General features: G+C 40.0%; 1 protein-coding gene across 3 annotated transcripts in view; it reads left to right on the forward strand.

The window, feature by feature from the left end:
* The first annotated feature begins 313 nt into the window (after positions 1-313).
* ACBD6 (acyl-CoA binding domain containing 6) overlaps positions 314-19,142 on the forward strand; it is a 180,969-nt gene continuing 162,140 nt past the window's right edge. Inside the window, exons 1-3 of one of the 3 annotated variants that reach the window (XM_070497596.1) lie at positions 314-2,284; positions 8,481-8,545; positions 11,128-11,224. In XM_070497596.1, the coding sequence (XP_070353697.1) occupies positions 2,063-2,284; positions 8,481-8,545; positions 11,128-11,224 (384 nt within the window). In that variant the 5' untranslated portion in view covers positions 314-2,062. The remainder of the gene's footprint in view (positions 2,285-8,480; positions 8,546-11,127; positions 11,225-19,142) is intronic. The other 2 variants (XM_070497595.1, XM_014845272.3) reach the window with 2 other exon arrangements.

Raw genomic sequence — 19,142 nt, forward strand, 5'->3', positions numbered from 1 at the left:
TATTCATTTATCAGTTAGTTAATATAATTCATTAAATTCCATTTATTATTATTAATATAACTCATTAGAAGAGAAACTTTATTAATAGTTCCTTTAAAAGATTAAAGGAGAAAAAAATATAATCTCCAGAGCTGCTTAAAAAGCTGATGATATTCAATTCTCATTTCTAATAAAAATTCAGAAACAGAGAGATAAAGGTCTGTGCACCTTCCCTTTCAGATTGTCTATTACCAGCCCACGTGCAAACTAACCTCTGACCAAAACAACTTACGATTTTGACTTTTTCTTTGATTTGCTACTTTTTTTTTAAGATTGGCACCTGAGCTAACAACTGTTGCCAATCTTTTTTTTTCCTGCTTTATCTTCCCAACCCCCCTCCCCCCACCCCCACCCCCACCCCCACCGCCCGTACATGGTAGTATATCTTAGTTGCAGGTCCTTCCAGTTGTGGAATGTGGGACGCCGCCTCAACGTGGCCTGACGAGAGGTGCCATGTCCGCGCCCAGGATCCGAACCCTCGGACACTGCAGCGGAGCTGCACGAACTTAACCACTCGGCCACGGAGCCAGCCCCAGATTTGCTACTTTTTAGCTGTGCAACCTTGGGCAAGTTACTTTACCACTCTGTGCTGATTTCCAACATCTAAAGTAGAAATAACTGCACCTACCTTAAGTAGTAAGAATTAAGTCCTTTAAACAGTGGGGGATTCAATAACATCACTTTTTAATCGCAAGAATTTGCTCATCAGGCATCCCTTGACTGGGCTGTGAGTCCCTTGAGAGCAGACACTCACAGTGGCACATTCTGGATACACAAGGAGTGTCTATCGAATCCTGATCCAAGCTGCTTCATCTTCCTGCCTTTTCTCACTGTTCTCGCATCCTGTCTACCCTTCTGCTCTTCCACCTGTCTAAAGCCTGACCCCAAAGCGTCAATAACCAACCTGTAGAACATCTTTTTGGGTACCATTCTGAGGGGGCTCGTTACAGTGTTTTGAGTACTAAATGATATAGTAGTGTTGTTTTTAACAACACTTAGGACACAACCACTCAAGAAATGCTAACCATTATAATCATATCATAGTTTTTGTATAGTTTTGTAAGTTCCCTTAGGGCAGAACTATTTTGTACGTTTTGGTTTCACTTTCCAGGGTCTGCAAAGCACAGCGGCAAAGGCTGACTTTCGAAGCCCGAACTCGGAGGCTGCCGTCTAGAAGTCTGGAAGCAGAATCCTGCTAAGGGCAGGGGATTGGGGGGCGTCCCCGGAAAGCCCGTTCTCCGTGCTCTGATTGCTGGGAGTTCCGCAGGTGTGCAACGCAAGCACAGAGAGGAGTGATTCGACCAGCACTCACGCAGTTTGGGCGGCGACGGCCTATCTCCCAGTTTTTCATCCATTATTCAAGTTAGAGCCAAACTCTCCAGCGGGGAGCCCAGGCCTGTCTGGGGACCCAGGAGCCCGGGAGGCGGGCGCAGGCGGAACCTTAGTCCTCCGCGGCACGTTTCCCGCGACTCCGCTCCCATCGCTACACCGCCGAATAGACGGCCTCCTTCCCCCGCCCGGTGGCCCCTCCCGAGGACGCGTTCCGAGTTTGGGACGAGTCATTGCGATGGGAGGATAATGGGCACTCCCGCCGAGGGCAGTTTCTCCGAGCAGCGTCCCCACGGCGCGGGCCCCAGAGCCCCGGGTAGAGGAGGGTGCCCGCCGAGGGGCTGCCGCGCGGGCTCTGCGTAGCCCCGGGCGTGCGCTCGCACGCCGCTCCTGCGCGCCCCCGCCCCGCGCGCACGCCGGCCTACCCCGCGCCCGCCCTCCCGGCGTTCCGGCCGCGCGGCCCCGACCCCATCGCGGGCGGAGGGACCCGAGCGCGCTGCTAGGCCGGGGGAGCCGAGGAACCGGCGCCCGCGGGGCAGAGCGGCGGGCGGCGGAGGCTGCCCTGCGCGCCGGGGGGAGGCGGCGGGAGCGCGGAGGGAGGGAGCGCGGGGTCGCGTGGAGCTCGGGCTCACCCAGCCCGGTCGGCCGGCCCCGAGCCGGTCTTCTGCCCGCCCGAGGAGGCCAGGGCGGACACATGGCCTCGCCCTTGCGGCCCGCGGGGGCCACCACGGGCGACAGCGGCGGAGAGCTGAGCTCGGGGGACGACTCCGGGGATGTGGAGTCCCTCCCGAGTCCCGAGCTCGAGGCGTCCAGGAGCCTGGCCGAGCTGTTCGAGAAGGCTGCGGCGCACCTCCAGGGCCTGATGCAGGTGGCCAGCAGGGAGCAGCTCTTGTACCTGTACGCCAGGTACAAGCAGGTAAAGTCGCCGGGAAGGGGCGGGTGCGGGAGAGCGACCAGAGGCCTCTTTCCTCCAAAAACTGTTGACCAGCGTGCCTGGTTAATGGCTAGGTGTAATGAAGTTGGTGTGTGTTTTGGTTTTTCATCGTCTGCTGAGAATCGGCATCATTCAGGACCTGGAGAGGACCTGTCAGCTGTCCTGGGAGGGATGTTTAGCTGGACACTGAACGACAGTTTTTCTCTGTCTTCTCTGACTTGCTCAGTGACCTTGCACTTGTGCTTTTACCAGCTTCAGCATCTTTACAAAATGAGGATGATAACGTAAGACTTAGCGTTCACTCTTACCAAAGGGTCGTATGGAAGTAAATGCGGTAATGTTGAAAAGATATTTTGAGATCTAGGAGAATAATATGATTGTAAGAAAAACGGTGATGCAATACAAAATAAATTATTACTACTTTTATTATTGTTATTTTTAAACTCTAAATATCTTAAACTTAATGTTTTGGGTGAGTATGCTTCTGTCTCTTAGATACAATTATAAAAAATGTTGGAGTGCTAAACTCCAGATGAACTAATCCCCTTGTTTTACGGAAAAGGAAAGGGAAGCCCAAAGAGAGTAGATAACTTACCTGAGGTCATACAGATAAATCAGAACTGCAACTAGATTGTAGTTCCTGACTCAGTGTCTAAGGCTGAACTTTACCTGGAAATATGGAAATAATAATAATAATGTCATATAAGATATTTATCATTCAAAGAGTCATTGGGTTGGGTACCAGAAGGAAAAGTAATTGCTTTATCATAATTAACAAATACTTGGCCAGCATCTTTTATGTGCAAAACATTTGGGTGCCTACAGGGGATGCAGAGAAGCTAAAGGTCGTGATACTTGCCTTCAAGAGACTTACAGTTACTTGAGGAGTCTAGATTTAAACACTTGAAAAATTGCTGACAAAAGTTAATTGACAGTTCAGGAAAATTCCAGCTCTTTGGACCAACTGGAAGTGATGAAGTTCTGGGTAATAGCCCGTTTTATTTTATTAAACAATTTTTAACCTTTCTTTTGCCTCTTGGTATCTATTTTCCCTTGTATTTTTTTTTTTTAATAGTTGTGAGGTCCCTCTGTATTCTTCACCGAATATACCATCCTGGATAGAGCCGAACCTTCTTTTGGAGATTGGTGTATGTCAGTTAGGAATATTAGTTAAGTGACCCGAGAGACACAGCTCTAGGTTCAAATGGTCTAAGTCATAGTGTTGAATGAAAATTGCCTCTGAGTTGGCCTTGGAATTTGCTTCCTTGCAAAAGTTCTGGACATCTATTTCCTCTTTGGTCATTTACCCTATCCTAATAGCATTAAAATGAGACTTTCGATTACTTAACAAGAATTTATTGAGCGTTGTGCTAAGGCCCGTAACATGTCTGACTGATGATTCTCTGGGCAGTATAAGACTAATTTTCTCCAAATGCCCTAGAGAACATTCTTTTTCTTTCTAGGACATATCTTTATTTATTGATATTTGTGTCATCATTAAGTATTTGATTTCTGAGTTATCAGTGAACTCAAGTATCCCCACTTCATCCAGGTAGTCTGGAAGAGGCGTGTGCATCCGCTTTTCAAGACCTTCACTTTAGGGTGTTTAGAGATATTGTGTAACTGGAAATAAAATTCCTCATTATTAGAGAATAGGATTGTGCTTACTTAGATATGACATTGGGACACAGTTTTCATCAATCTCTTCTAACTATTTTTAATAGAATTCTGAGACAATATTAAAAATAGCATCTTTGAGAAAATAATAAAGTTGAAAGCTCAATGTAATTCCTGCATGGTGGATCAAAATTTGTCATAAAATAATTACATTTTGTATTCAGAATAGCACCCTATTTTGTAGGGTGAATGAGGTAAGGTTGTCAGCAGGAAGACGATAAAAATAACCTGAGATATGGCCCTTATTTTCTCAGGCAGAGCCCTAAACTTACCTAACATAATAGCTGTTTTAGTCTCAGATAAGCCTATGGCTCCAAAATCATCTTTTAGTGATGTGTCCAAAAGATCACACCAATTAACAGGTTTTTTTGTCCTTTGTGCATTAGCCTGCACTCTCCCAGCAAGAGATGACTGACTGACGTCTGTGAAAACTGTCGGACAATGAAAATTTCACACTCCTGTTGGCTTCATTTTATGGGGGCCTTCAGCACTAGCACCAGTGAGGATGCTCAGCGTGTCCTCCTCCTGTAGCTTGGGGACACTTAATTCAGTGGCATTTGCCATTAGCAACCTTTGTGGAAATACTCTGTTTCAAGGGCACTAGGTATGTTATATATACGTGAGCGAGAACAATTTAGATGCTCTGTTAAAGTGGTACATTTTATAACTCTGCTTTTTAGCTTCTGATTCATTATCTAATAATTTGGAAAATGTTGCTTGTGAGGTCCTAAAATCCTGTAGGTTTATTTTTCCAGTCTTTTCTGCATCTGGAACTCTTCTTTGAATTTGGGAATACGAAAGCTTCTGTGTCAGGATATAGGGTCAGCTGCTGAACTTTTCTTTTGATTTCACATAATGGTCAGGAGGCAGGTGATCTGGGGCTGGTGGTGGTTCTGCTTCATGAGACAATCCAGGGGCTTTAGTCTTTTTCTGTCTTTAGCTCAGCCATGCCCCAAGGCAGCAGTTCTCAAATTATGGTCTACAGACCCCTGAGAATCCCTGAGACTTTCTCAGGGGAGCTACAAGGTCAAAATTGTTTTCATAATTATATGAAGACACTATTTGCCTTTTTCCTATGCTGTCGTGGTGGACAAAACTGTTGATACATTTGGCATGAATTAAGGCAGTGGCAACAAACTGTACTAGTAGTCCGATATTTTACTGCCACCTACTAAAAAAAAAGCTGGTTTCGCTTAAAAATGTCTTTGATGAAGCAGTAAAAATTATTGATTTTTTAAATTAAATATTAAGGCTTGAGTACAGTCTTTTTAATATCATGTGTGATGAAATGGGTCCACACAAAGCACTTCTGCACACTGAATTACATTGGCTATTTTGAGAAAGAGCACTTGTGTAATTTTTGAGTTGCTAGCTGAGCTATCCACTTTTTTCATGAAACATCGTTTTACTTAATAGAACTCACAGATAAACTATGCTTATTCAAATTTGAGTATTTGAAAGACAGTTTCTTGAAAATAAAGGAAGTGAGCCTGTCACTTTAAGGAAAACAAACAGACACTATTTGTTACCAGTGAGAGCATTTGAGCCTTGAAGCAAAAATTAGAAGTTTGGAAAATATGTATCTGTCATTGAGCTTGACAGCTTCCTAATACTCAAATCCTTTTTTTGCTGAGATCAGTGGTGATTTGAATGATTTTGTGAACTTTTCTATTGTATAATGAAATGTGTTAACATTTGGAAGATCTGCATAATGCAGTAAACCATATTTTCCAAACATTGCATGGAATGATGGTACAAATTACGTGTGGGTAAAAGATCCATTCAAAGTGCAAGTCAGACCAATGGATTTTAATGGAACAGTGTGAAAATTCGTTGATATGACCTCAGACTCCACATTGCAACTCACCTTAAAGAAACTGCCACTTGTTGAGTGTTGGTGTGGGATCAAAGAAGAATCCCACAATTATCTGAAAACGCTACTAAAATGCTTCTTTCTTTTCTAACAACGTATCTCTGTGAAGCCGAATTTTCTTCATCTTCTTCAACCAAAACATATTGCAATAGATTGAATGCAGAAGTGGATATGAGAATACAACTGCCTTCTATTAAGGCAGACATGAAAGAGATTTGCAAAATGTAAAACTGTCACTTTTCTCACTAAATTTTTTTTGCTTTAGAATATGTAGTTATTTTTCATAAAATTTTATTTAACATGTAATGAGTTTATTAATGAATTAATACATATATTTAAGACGTCTTTTAATTTCTAATGTGGCAAACATCTATGGATATAACTCACATAAACAAAAGCTCTTTGGGGTCCTCAATTTCTAAGAGTGTAAAGGGATCACGAGACCAAAGAGTTGAGAACTGCTGCCCTAAGATCCTCTTTCCATGGCCGGGGGTGGCTCACCATCACCACATGCATATTCTGGCCAAGGCAAAGGGACAGGGAAGGACAAGCCCCCCTTTCTTCTTAAGGAACATATTTATATCATTTCACACACATCCGGTCCCCTGAATCTGGGCGGAAGTGGCACGGCCACATGTACTGTTTAGCTAGATAACCGTGTCTGGCTGAGACTTCTATTACTGTAGGAGAAATGGAGGGTAGATATTAGTATTTGTTTCTGCCACTGGCTGGTATCTGGATAAAAAACAAAAATAATAATAACTACTCTTTTAATGATGTCTAATAGTTGATTTCATTTCATATTTCTTTTTTTTTTGTGAAGACTACATTGTGTTCACCACCCAAAATCTAATTAACATCCGTCACTGTACACATGTGCCCTTTTACTCTTCACCCTCCCGCTCCCCCATTCCCCCTGGTAACCACCAATCTGTTCTCTCATTTCATATTTCTAACAATCCAGTAGTTCAAGTGATTTTAGAGATGCCAGAACTGAAGCCTGGATTCTATATAGCATGTAGAACAGAGTGCTATAGTAAAGGAATGTTAGACTTTAGACAGTCCTGGATTCAAATCCTGACTGCTAGTTCAGTATTTACTAATGTGTGAGCTGTGACAACCTTACTCAGCTTTTCTATACACATTTATGAAATGAGTTCGTAATGGCAAACCTAACAGGATTGTTGTGTGGCTCATCTGACATCACATATGTGAAGCTTTGGGTTTATGGTGATTCTTCAAGAAATGCAGCTCCTGCTCTCTCGCTCTTTCTTCCCTCTGTCCTATCATAACAGGGCTGCTTCTGTATAAATGTGCATTTTAATAATGACCAGAGGACCATGTGATTAACTGCTAAGCAAGTGATAGAGATAATTGTTACGAATTCAGAGATAAATGAGCTCGTTCTAGACCGAAGGGTTCTTAGAGTCTGAACCTTGAGTGGGACTGAAAGGAGGTGTAGCATTTTGAGAAACTGAGGGACGAAGAAGGTTTTTCAAGTGAGGGGAGTAACATGAGCAAAACTCAGAATAAAAATTCCCCAGGCAGTGAATAGAGCATCTGTTTGATTTTAGCAAAATTCAACTGTGTCAGAGTAATAGGAGGTAGTGGGAAGGTTACTGAGCAGTAGATTGGGGTCAGACTCTGGGATTGAGCATTAGGGAAAATAGGTTTTTTGCTGAACACGTCCCTGACATTCATTCTATATTCCACAAACATTTTTTACTACCTAACGTCAGACACTGTATTAGGTGTGATGAGTGAGTTAAGAATGGTTTCTTAGAGGCTGTGTTCTAACAGAAAGGTGAGGCTTTACACAAAACTTTCTAACACAAGGTAAAAGTGGAAAGTGCTCTCAAGAGAGACAGAGCGAGTGCTGGGGGAGCCCATCAGAAGCGCGGGTGCTTCTGGTAGTAGGAATGGGCCATGTGGTGAATTCGGCACTGTGTGAGTTTCATTTATGCTTATACACAATGAAAATAATTACTGTATAATTTAACTACAAATGTTATTTGAGGGTTAAAAGTAAGTGTTGGCCACAAACAGGAGAAGATTGTGGAATATTTAGAATTTGTATTTTTGTTGAGAAACCCTTGAAATTTTTTTGCACGGCTTTCAGCATCTAAATTTATATTGATTAGTTTCATAATGGGGCACTTTAAGAGTAGTGTGCTTTATCCTGGAATTTGGGAGATATAAAATGCTGATAGAGTTATGAGAATCAGCGTAAATAAACAATATCATGGATTCTGATAAACTGTACTTTAAAGCTTGTTTATTGCACGTTTAAAAATTCTTCTATATTATAAATGGTAATAAGGATTGCATAATCTGTGTTTATAATTTGTCTTATATAATAGTTTCTAATGTAGGAATGCAAGTGTTTTGTCACCCATACTTTTTAATGTGTTACAGTATTAGATAACAGTTGTTTTATGCAGTAAGCGAAAGCAGCCTATATTTAAAGTTTGTTTGCTTTTGCAAAGAATGTTAAATTTTGTTTTTCTATATAGATGCAAATATTTTCTAACCTATGGTTACTAAGTATACCTAATAAATTTGAAAATAAAAAGTTTCTCTGGCATTTCTTTGAAAAATAAGTTCTTGATTTTCCTCCCCTTCATTTAGGTCAAAGTTGGAAATTGCAATACTCCTAAACCAGGCTTCTTTGATTTTGAAGGGAAGCAAAAATGGTAAGAAATTCTTGGAATCTAATGAGGTCGCTGGAAATGATTTAGGTGTTTAGGAATTAGAAAGTAGTGAGCAGATTAAAGAATTATTTTTATATTAATCTCTCTGCTGTAGACTGTGCTAATGACAGGCAATTGGGAGAGAGATTAAAAGAATCCGCTTTTAGCTAAGTCTCCTAAAGGATTCTTCTGCCATGATGTTAGTGCATAAGTAGTTCACAACGACGTGCGTTCCTTACGTACGAATAACTTCCTGGAGAGTGACCGTAAGAGCTGTTGCTTGAGATTCTCCTTTCCTGTCGTTCGGCCCCTCATGGGTCACCACATTTCCCCTCTGGAGGGGTCTTTGGAAGAAGGCCAGGAGGATTTGAAGGGAGGAGAGCAGGGTAAACCCCCACTTTGCGCTCTTCTCGCTGCCCCAATTTTATCTTCTCGGCTCTGATGCTCTTCTGTTCCTTGCCCCACCCACACCACCGTAAAGAAGTACTTATAATAACCGCTTGAAAGGAGGGGAAAAAACCAGATACTGAGTCCACTTCTTTCCTGAATACATAAAAAGATTATGCCTTCCAATTTTTTTACTTATAATTCAGAGGTTCCCTTTTATCATTTGAGGCCTTATTTCCTCTTAGCTTGTCTAAGTGAAAAAGAGAAATTGCATACAGTAGGGAACCTTAGGTTTAGAAGGAAGGACTTAGGAGTGTCAGCCCTGGAATTAAAAGTATAGAAGTGATGCTGAAAATGGATCCTATCTTCACACTCTAGAGCAGTGTTGCTCACAGTGCGGCCCCCGGACGAGCTGTCTGTGAACTGCTTGTTACCCGGCTGTAAGGAGACGCAGAGCTTGAACCCGGATGTAAATCGGTTATGTCCTTAAGCTCTCGGTGTAGTTCCGCTGATGTTTCGTGTGCGTGGGGCGCGCTCCGTGAAGGAAGCCGGGCTTTGGTTTTCATTGTGGGGCGAGCTCTCTTTGCTGGTGATAACAGATAGTTCTCGGGCATTTAATTACTGTTGTGGAGAATACCTGATGGAACTTTTACTGTGAGTTTTTTGTTTTAATTTATTTCCTAACTTCATTATTTTTTTCCTGTGCTTGCCTGTTTTTTCAGCAATTTAAAAAAGTTTAGATTTTTACACTGTAGTAATAATTCAGGCAAGAATCAATGGGTGCTAAAACTGTTAAATGGGAAGCAATGTTTACACAGTCTGACGCACGGTTTACTTGTTAATTACAAAGAAGAAAACAGGAGATACTGCTTTTGCCAAGTCCTCGGTGTTCTCATTGATGGTGGGACAAACTGATGCCATGTGCCCCTGAAGTGGAGCCTCGTAAAGGGCGTGTCACCTGTCTGCTGCTTCCTGCCAAGGTGTTTACCTCGTTCTAATCATGATTAATCATTTTTGGCAGGAACATTCTGTAAGTGAGAAAACAATCAGACAAATCTAAATTAAGGGATATTTTATAAAACAATTGGTTTGGACTCTTAAAAAAAAACCAATATCATGGATGACAAAAAAGGGCTAAAGGTACATGAAACTCAGTGCTGTGTGTGAATCTTGTTTGGCCCCTGGTCTGGGAGAAGGAAGCTAGAAAGGGCATTATTGGGAAATCAGGGAAATCTGAATATTGTCTAGATACTTAGATAATAGTTTTGATGTTAAATTTCCTCTGTTTGGAAAAGGGGTAAAGTGTTAGGATATATACAAGTAACTGTCAAGAGATTCAGTAAATATAAATTTAGAAAACCTCAGAAAGATGTTATATTCCTCATAGGAGGAGGAGGGTAGTGAAGAAACTAGGACTGAGGTCTGTTTTACACTGGATCAGTGGATCTGCTTCCTGGTTGGAAGTAGAAAGAATGGGCAGGGAAAAACCCAACAGGAGCCTCTCCTTGCATCTTGCAGAAGAGAAGAAAAGACTGACTCAGAAACAGGCTCAGGACTGAAATGTTACTCTTAGTATTTACACTGCGGGAAGTCTCTACCTTCTTACTCGTTAGTATTCTTCTCTCTGCTCTCACCACTCCACCCTCACTTTTGAACTCCCTCCCTGAGGACTCAGGATCCATTACTAGCAGCTTGTAGATGAGATAGCAGAAGGGGAAGGTGTGTTTCTTACATCCTAAATAAGACATTTGAACTGTTTTCCCAGGGAATATTGTTCTGTGTGATGGTTGATTTCCATATTACCAAAATGCCATGAGCACAGTTAATTCGTAAGATGGGAACTGCTTTTCTTGGTCTGTTCTCAACCACGCTGAAAGTTGGGTTTTGGGGAGTTATAAAATCTTAGATATTACTGTGAGTTCATAGTCTTCCCAAATTCAACAGATATGTAATATATGTTATTAAAATTTCATGAGGGTGGGTGATTAGGAAAAAAAGTCTAAAAAAGCTCCTTTGGTGAGACGATAAGGACTTTATTGCTGTAGACCAACATAGATGTAAAAAAAGAGGGCTACTCGTCCAAGACTTATATCTGTATCCCCACACCCTTAAAATGTGTATGTCAGGTTTTTTAGTCATACAAAGAAATATGCTGTTTGTAGTTAATGATAGGTCATTTTGGGTATTCTGTTCTATAGGGAAGCCTGGAAAGCCCTTGGCGATTCGAGCCCCAGCCGAGCGATGCAGGAGTATATCGCAGCGGTTAAGAAATTAGATCCAGGGTGGAATCCTCAGGTAAGACTCAATGATTGTAAAGAATACTTTCCAAAAACGTATCATCTTTCTCTCAAATAAATGTTTAAAACTCAGCTTAGGCTTAAGTGAGATTCTTCAAGTTATATTTTCTCAAATCAAAAGATTATAAAGTTATTGCAGTATTTATCTTTCTAAAAATATGATTGCTTAAATACTGACATAACCAGCTACGGATCCTGAGAACTTCTCTGAATTGTAGAGAATGTTTAAATAAAAGCATAATAATTTTCATCATGAAAAAACTATTTTAGAATTCAAAAGAGTTTAACGTGAGAGCATCATTATCTTGAGAAATGGTAAGTTTCTTTTGGATTTTTCTTTATGAGCACCTTCTGTGCAAACACGAAATGCTTATTGATGGGGTAAAATATGAACAAGACATGCTTTCTGCCCTAATGTAGTTTAAAGTATATCAGAGAAGATAAACCATACCAAAATATAGTAGGATAAAACAATAATAACACAAGTCTAGGGCATCCAGTGGAAGGAGAGATTACTTTGGATTTTGGGGTCATTGGATATTATTCACTTAACGTATCCTCTTTTTCTAGTATGCTTATTGGAGAACATCTGGAAAGAGTTTAATAAAGGCAGGGTTGCTATTTTATTTGAAAAGTTTTTAAAAAACTTGTTGACAGGTGTTTCAGTGAGATAACAGGCTGCTTTGGTACCATGTCAAAAATGAAAGTTGCTGGGGCCAGACTGGTGGCGCAGCGGTTAAATTCACACGTTCTGCTTCTCGGCGGCCCAGGGTTCACCGGTTTGGATCCTGGGTACGGACATGGCATCGCTTGGCACACCATGCCGTGGTAGGCGTCCCACATATAAAGTAGAGGAAGATGGGCACGGATGTTAGCTCAGGGCCAGGCTTTCTTAGCAAAAAAGAGGAGGACTGGCAGTAGTTAGCTCAGGGCTAATCTTCCTCAAAAAAATATTTAAGCCAAATGTTTCAGTGTGAATGAATTCAACAATTTTTTTTTTTTTTAAGATTTTATTTTTTTCCTTTTCCTCCCCAAAGCCCCCCAATACACAGTTGTATATTCTTTGTTGTGGGTCCTTCCAGTTGTGGCATGTGGGACGCTGCCTCAGCGTGGTTTGATGAGCAGTGCTATGTCCACGCCCAGGACTCGAACCAACGAAACACTGGGCCGCCTGCTGCGGGGTGCGCGAACTTGACCGCTCGGCCACGGGGCCAGCCCCAGAATTCAACAATTTTTAATGTTTTTTTTGTAATAGTTAAATTAGTTCATAGGTACGTATTTATTACAGTATGAAAGAATTTTGTTCCATCAATCATGGAATCTTAAAATGTCAGAGTTGTAAGGAAACTTAAAGGTTATATATTTCTGACGTATAAAGTATATCTTAATTATGCGTACAAAGAGAGAGAGAGACCCAACTTAGGACATCTTTAATGATATGACTGTCTTTTGGAAGTCATTGAAACATTTCCTGATGTTTTTGATGTGCATAAGTATTCATTCTCAGAAAGATTCTGTTTTGTTAATATCTTTTATAAAACATCGTTTGCATACAAATATATATCATAAATATCTCAAGGACTTAAAATCTGAAATTCAGTGGTCAAAACAGGTGCCCCTCTGAACTGAACTCAGCCTGAACACCTATGGTGCAAGGTTTAAAAAATAAAACAGAACTTGAATTTGAATGCCTGTAGGGGAGTACTCCCTCTCCAGATCCAGTCACAGTGGTCTCGGGTCTTCCCTGTTGATTTACACCTGACCGTTTCCGATACCTGGCCTATGTAGGCATTCGAGTTTATGACTTCTGATACATGACAGAATTTATGATTTCTTGCCTTCAATACCTTAATTACTAAATAAAATTCTATTAACTGTGACTCTGCAAATTGCAGAGTCCATGCGTTAGGTGGTAGTTCTTTATGGAAATCCAAACAGGCATTAAGGATGCTTTAAAAAAATATCTAAATCTCACCTATTGAACGTAAACTTGAGTAAATTAAGCAGAACCAAAGGCACTTTCAAATCAAGATCATTCTTTAATACATTGTTCTAAAAATATTTTAACATCATAATCTAGTTGTAAAGAGGAATTTTATGTTTCATTTACATTTTAATTTTTAGTTTAAACACTGAGCTGGTCCCCTTTGACTCATAGCTTTTTTTTCCCTTGTTTTTACTGGTATGGGGCAGGTCATAACCTCAATCTCAAGAGATTTGGTATTCAGTTCATTCTCTTTTAGGTTAAAGAATCATTTTCTTTGATATTTGTTTCTATATGCTGAATGTGTAAGCTCTTTACACGTTTTATTCTGTGAAATCTTCATAAGAATCTTAAGAATTAGAAGCTATTATTGGCTGCATTTTAAAAATGAGAAAATTCAGGCATAGAGAGGTTTAGTACCTGCCTAAGATTAGGCAGCTAATAAATGATGGTCCTGGAATTTGGACCTGTCCTTATGAGTCCAGAGCCCGACTCTAACCACTCTGCTATCTGTTTTATAGCTGACATTTTAGATATATATCCATAGTCCATATTAAAATATATTATTATATATATAACATGTAAACTTATATGTATGTATATGTATTAAAAATTCAAGTAAAGGTGGTGACTTTTTAAATCAAACCTTGAGGTATAAAATGAACAATGCTTTAAAATGCAACCCTTTGACTGTATTTGCTGTCATGTTTCATCTTATTTCAAGAATGTTTTGTTCAGTGTCTAATATAAACAAGGCAATTCTTTTGCCTTTACTTATTTTGTTATTTTGGGTGAGGTGGAGGGTGAGTTTTTATTTTAGTATAATTTATTTTTATTATTTTTTTCTTCTGAAGAAGATCGCCCTGAGCTAACATCTCTGCCAGTCTTCCTCTATTTTGTATGTGGGTCACTGCCACAGCATGGCTGCCAACAAGTAGTGTAAGTCCTTGCCTGGGAACCAAACCCAGGTGGCTGAAGCAGAGCGTGCTGAATTTAACCACTAGGCCATGGGGCTGGCCCCTATTTTTATTTTTTTTTTGACAAATAAGAATTGTATATATTTAAGGTGTACAACGTGATATTTTGATATTTGATATATGTATACATTGTGGCATGATTATCACAAACCATTTAACTATCCATCCCTTCCCATTGTTACCATGTTTTTGTTTTTTGTGGTGAGAACATCTGGGATCTACTCTCTTAGCAAATTTCAAGTACACAATACATTATTATTCACTAATATATACTGATAGGATTTTTTAAGTTTCAAGAGTAGTACAGGAATTTCTGGATGGCCTTTATCTAGATTTAAAAGCAGTTTACATTTGCTTTAGCATTCTCTACACACACACACACACACATATAAACAAATATAAAAATAAATTTTTTCTGAGCCATTTTAGGTAAGTTGGAGACATGTTCCTTTACCACTAAATACTTCAATACTTCTTAAGAAGTAAGGCTCTTTTCTTATATAATTACACCGTAATTATCAAAAATGGGAATTTTTTTTTTGGTGTCATGAATTCTTTTGAAATTCTTTTTTAGAACCCCTCAAAGGGGCTCAGAGTCCCTGCAGGGCATTATATATATATTTATTTTTTTTAATAAAAACTGTATATATTTAAGGTGTACATCATGATGATTCGATATACATATACATAATAAGATGATTACTATAGTCAGGCTCATTAATATATCATCTCCTCACATAGTTACCACTTTTTTTGTGGTTAGAGCACCTGATATTTACTCTCTCAGCATATTTCCAGTATTGAATACAGTATTATTAATTGTAGTCACCATACCTGTATGTTAGATCTCTGGATTTATTCATCCTACGTAACTGTAACTTGGTACCCCTTGACTGACATCTCCACATCCCACCCCCAGTGCTTGGTAAATTTCATCCTACTCTCTGTTTCTATGAGTTTGACTTTTTAATTTTTTAGATTCCATATGTAAGTGAGGTAATGTAATATTTGTCTTTCTCTGTCTGCCTTCTTTCATTTAGCATAATATCTTCTAGGTTCATCCATATTGTCACAAATAGCAGGATTTCCTTCTTTCTCATGGCTGAATAATATTCTGTTGTATATATATACCACATATTATTTATCTGTTCATCTATAGATGGACACAGGTTTCCATATGTTGGCTGTTGTGAATAATGCTGTAATGAACATGGGAGTGCAGAAATCTCTTCGAGGTTCTGATTTCACTTCCTTTAGATGTATACCCAGAAGTGGGATTGCTGGATCATATGAGAGTTCTACTTTTAATATTCTGAGGAACCTCCATACTGTTTCCCATAATGGCTGTACCGATTTTCATTCTACCAACAGTGTACAATGATTCTCTTTTCTCAAAATCAGGAATATTAACATTGAGTGAATAGTATTGTCAAATCCATAGTCCATATTCAAATTTATCATTTATCTAAAAAATGTCCTTCATAGTTATTTTTTAAAATTCTGATCCGTCATCCAATCCTGGATCATGAACTGCATTTAGTTGTCATGTCTCTTTAGTCTCCTTTAATCTGGAACAGTTCCTCAGCCTTTCTATTTCTTTCTTCACCATGATATTTTTGAAGAATATAGGCCAATTATTTTGTAGAACATCCTTCAGTGTGAGTTTGTCTGATGTTTCCTTATAATTAGATTCAGACTGTACATTTTTAGGAGTATCACAGAACTGTATCCTTCTCAGTGTATTATATCAGGAGATACATGATGTCTCTTTGTCCCAGTATTGCTTAACTTTGATCACTTGCTTAAGGTGGTGTCTGCCAGATTTCTCTACTGTAAAATTCTTATTTTTCTCTGTAGTTAATGAGCAATTTGTGGGGAGATACTTTGAGACTATGTAAATATCCTTTTCCTAATCAGATTTCACCCACTAGTTTTACCACCTATTAATGATTTTCTAACTCTATCATTTCTTCTATATTTATTATTTGTCATTCCGCTGTAAAGATAGGCTTTCTCTTCTCCCTCATTTATTTATTTATTCATTGTCAACAACTGTGAAAGGTCTAGGATTGTACCCTACTTGCAGGCTAATAAGTTGATCTGTTACTGTTTCTTAGATGCTGGCAGAAGTACAAGACTCCTGGGTCTGAGCCAAAGGACTTTATTATTCATGGCATGGCAAACTGCATGAGCTTCATTTGATTTGCATCAGTTTCTCATGTCCCCCAAGTCCCAGAGGGATGATGCAGGTGGGCCTAGATGGATTCCTGCATATGCAGTGGGGTGTGCTATAGGGAAGGAGCATTGAGCTTTTGGGACTAACCACTTTTATAGCAGGTGGAAGCAAGCCTGCTCTTTGTCAGGGGTTGGGAAGACATTACCTCATCCTGAAGGTGGCTTGCTGCACACACAACCCTGAGAAATGGCCCAGGTAAAGAGTGGTCAGAGCCGGGCGTACTGAATAAAAAGGGTAAGGATCCTCAGAGCTCACGGTGGACTGCTTCTCCCAGCATTGATGTATTTATATCAGTATATACTCACGGGTTTCTATTTTATTCAATGGGTTATAATCCATTATATCATTATTTTTTATTTGGCCATTGGGAGCCCCTTTAAGATAGCTCCTGTGTCCTTTTGACATGTCCCCATCATTCTTTGAGCATTTTCTTACTTTCTGGGACAAGATGTTTCAGGCTGTATTAGTTTCCTAGGGTTGTCATAGCAAAGTACCACAAACTGGTGCTTTGTAGTTTAAAACAATAGAAATGTACTCTCTCACAGTGCTGGAGGCTAGAGATCTGAAATCAAGGTGTCAGCAGAGCCAAGCTCTCTTTGAAGGCTCTGGGGAAGAATCCTTCCCTGCCTCTGCCAGCTTCTGGCAGCATAACTCCATGTCTCTGTCTTCACATGGCCTTCTTCCCTGTGTCTCTGGATCCGAATCTCCCTCTCCTTCCTCTTAGATAGACACCCGTCATTGGATTTAGGGCCCACCTGAAACCTCTTCTTAACGTTCTTCCCCCAGCTTTATTGAGATGTAATTGACATATAGCATTGTATAAGTTTGTGTACAACCTGTTGATTTGATTTGATACATTTATATATTGCAAAATGATTACCAGCATTAGTTAACACATTTATCACATCATATAATTATTGTTTCTTTTTTGTGGTGAGAACATTTAAAATCTACTCTTTTAGCAACTTTTTTTTTTCTTCTAAAGACTGGCACCTGAGCTAACATCTGTTGCCAATCTTTTTTTTTTTTCTTGCTGCTTCTCCCCAAAGCCCCCCAGTACGTAGTTGTACATTCTAGTTGTAGGTCCTTCTGTTTGTGCGATGTAGGATGCTGCCTCAGCTTGGCTTGATGAGCAGTGCTAGGTCAGCACCCAGGATCCAAACCGGTGAAACCCTGGGCCTCCAAAGCAGAGCACGCAAATTTAACCACTCAGCCACGGGGCTGGCCCTCTTAGCAACTTTCCAGTATCTAATACCATATTAATAACTACAACTACCATGCTGTACATTAGATCCCCAGAACTTATTCATCTTATAACTGGAAGTTTGTATGCTTTGACTGTTTTCCTTCTCCACTCCCCCCACCCCCCACCCCACTCCTCAAGCCCCTGGTAAGCACCAGTCTGCTATCTAGAGTTTGGCTTGTTTAGATTCCATGTGTAAGTGATATATAGTATTTGTCTTTCTCTATCTGACTTGTTTTACTTAGCATAATGCCGTCGAGGTCCTTTCATGTTGTTGTAAATGGCAAGATTTCCTTCTTTCTCATGGCTGAATAACATTCCATTGTATATGTGTACCACGTCTTCTTTATCCATTCATTTGTTGACAGACACTTAGGTTGTTTCCATATCTTGGCTATTGTGAATAATGCTCCAATGCTGTGTAACTCTCTCTTCAGAATTGTGTTTTCATTTCCCTTTGGATATAAACCCAGAAGTGGGATTGCTGGATCATATGGGAGTTTTATTTTTAGTTTTTGATGAATATACTAACAGTTCTAGAAGAGGACATTTTCCAAAATAAAGTTTTAGATGTTTTCCCATAATTCCTAGCTAATACTTGATATTTTCTATGGCCCTTTTGAGAAGATTCTTGTTTCAAAGTGCATAGTGTGATGACTACTATTTTGGGTCCTCTGTAAAGAGTTTTGAGTACTAATAGCAGAATGATTTCATTTGAGCTTATTTGGTATCTGTTGGCCCTACACATTAGGGAAAAAAAGCACATTAATGATCTCTGTACATCTCACTTAAAAGACTAATGTCATGTGTTTTAAATATATAATCAAGGTTTTATCCTAATTTGTGATAGATTGCTGTTTCATGTTGAGCCAAATATAAAATGAGACGTTTTGTACTTTTTTTGGACATCTGTTAGAGTATTATTGATATTCATTCAACTCATTAATTGTGCACAAGCTATAGCTCTAGGGGCTGGGACACAGCAGAGAGCGCAGGAGAACCATCCCTGCTCTCAGGGAGCTGACCATCTGGCAGGCATAAGTCATAAAACAAAGAAGTAAATATAGGGCATTAGAGGGTGACTGTTGCTATGGAAAGAAAGCAGGGGATAAGAATAGGGCGTATAGGACCTGGGGTTACAATTTTAAATAAGATGGTCAAGGAAGGCTCACTGAGAACGCGACACTGAGCATCGATTTGAAGGAGTGAAAGAGTGAGTCATGCGGTTATCTAGGGAAGAGTATCCTGTATAGAAGGAACAGCCAGTGTGAGTCCCCAAGGCAGCATCATGCCTGGCGTGCTCTGGAAACTGTGAGGAGGACTGAGTGGGTCTGTGGGAATGTGGGGCAGAGAAATAGGAAATGAGATAGGGTGGGGCACATGGAATAGTCTGTTATAAGGATTATGGCTTTTGCTCTGAATGAGAAGGGAAGTATTCTCTTCGATTGTAAACTTGTAAAAAGAGATAGGTATTCT

Source organism: Equus asinus, chromosome 25 (genome assembly GCF_041296235.1).
Source record: "Equus asinus isolate D_3611 breed Donkey chromosome 25, EquAss-T2T_v2, whole genome shotgun sequence".
In the NCBI taxonomy this organism is placed as follows: Eukaryota; Metazoa; Chordata; class Mammalia; order Perissodactyla; family Equidae; genus Equus; species Equus asinus.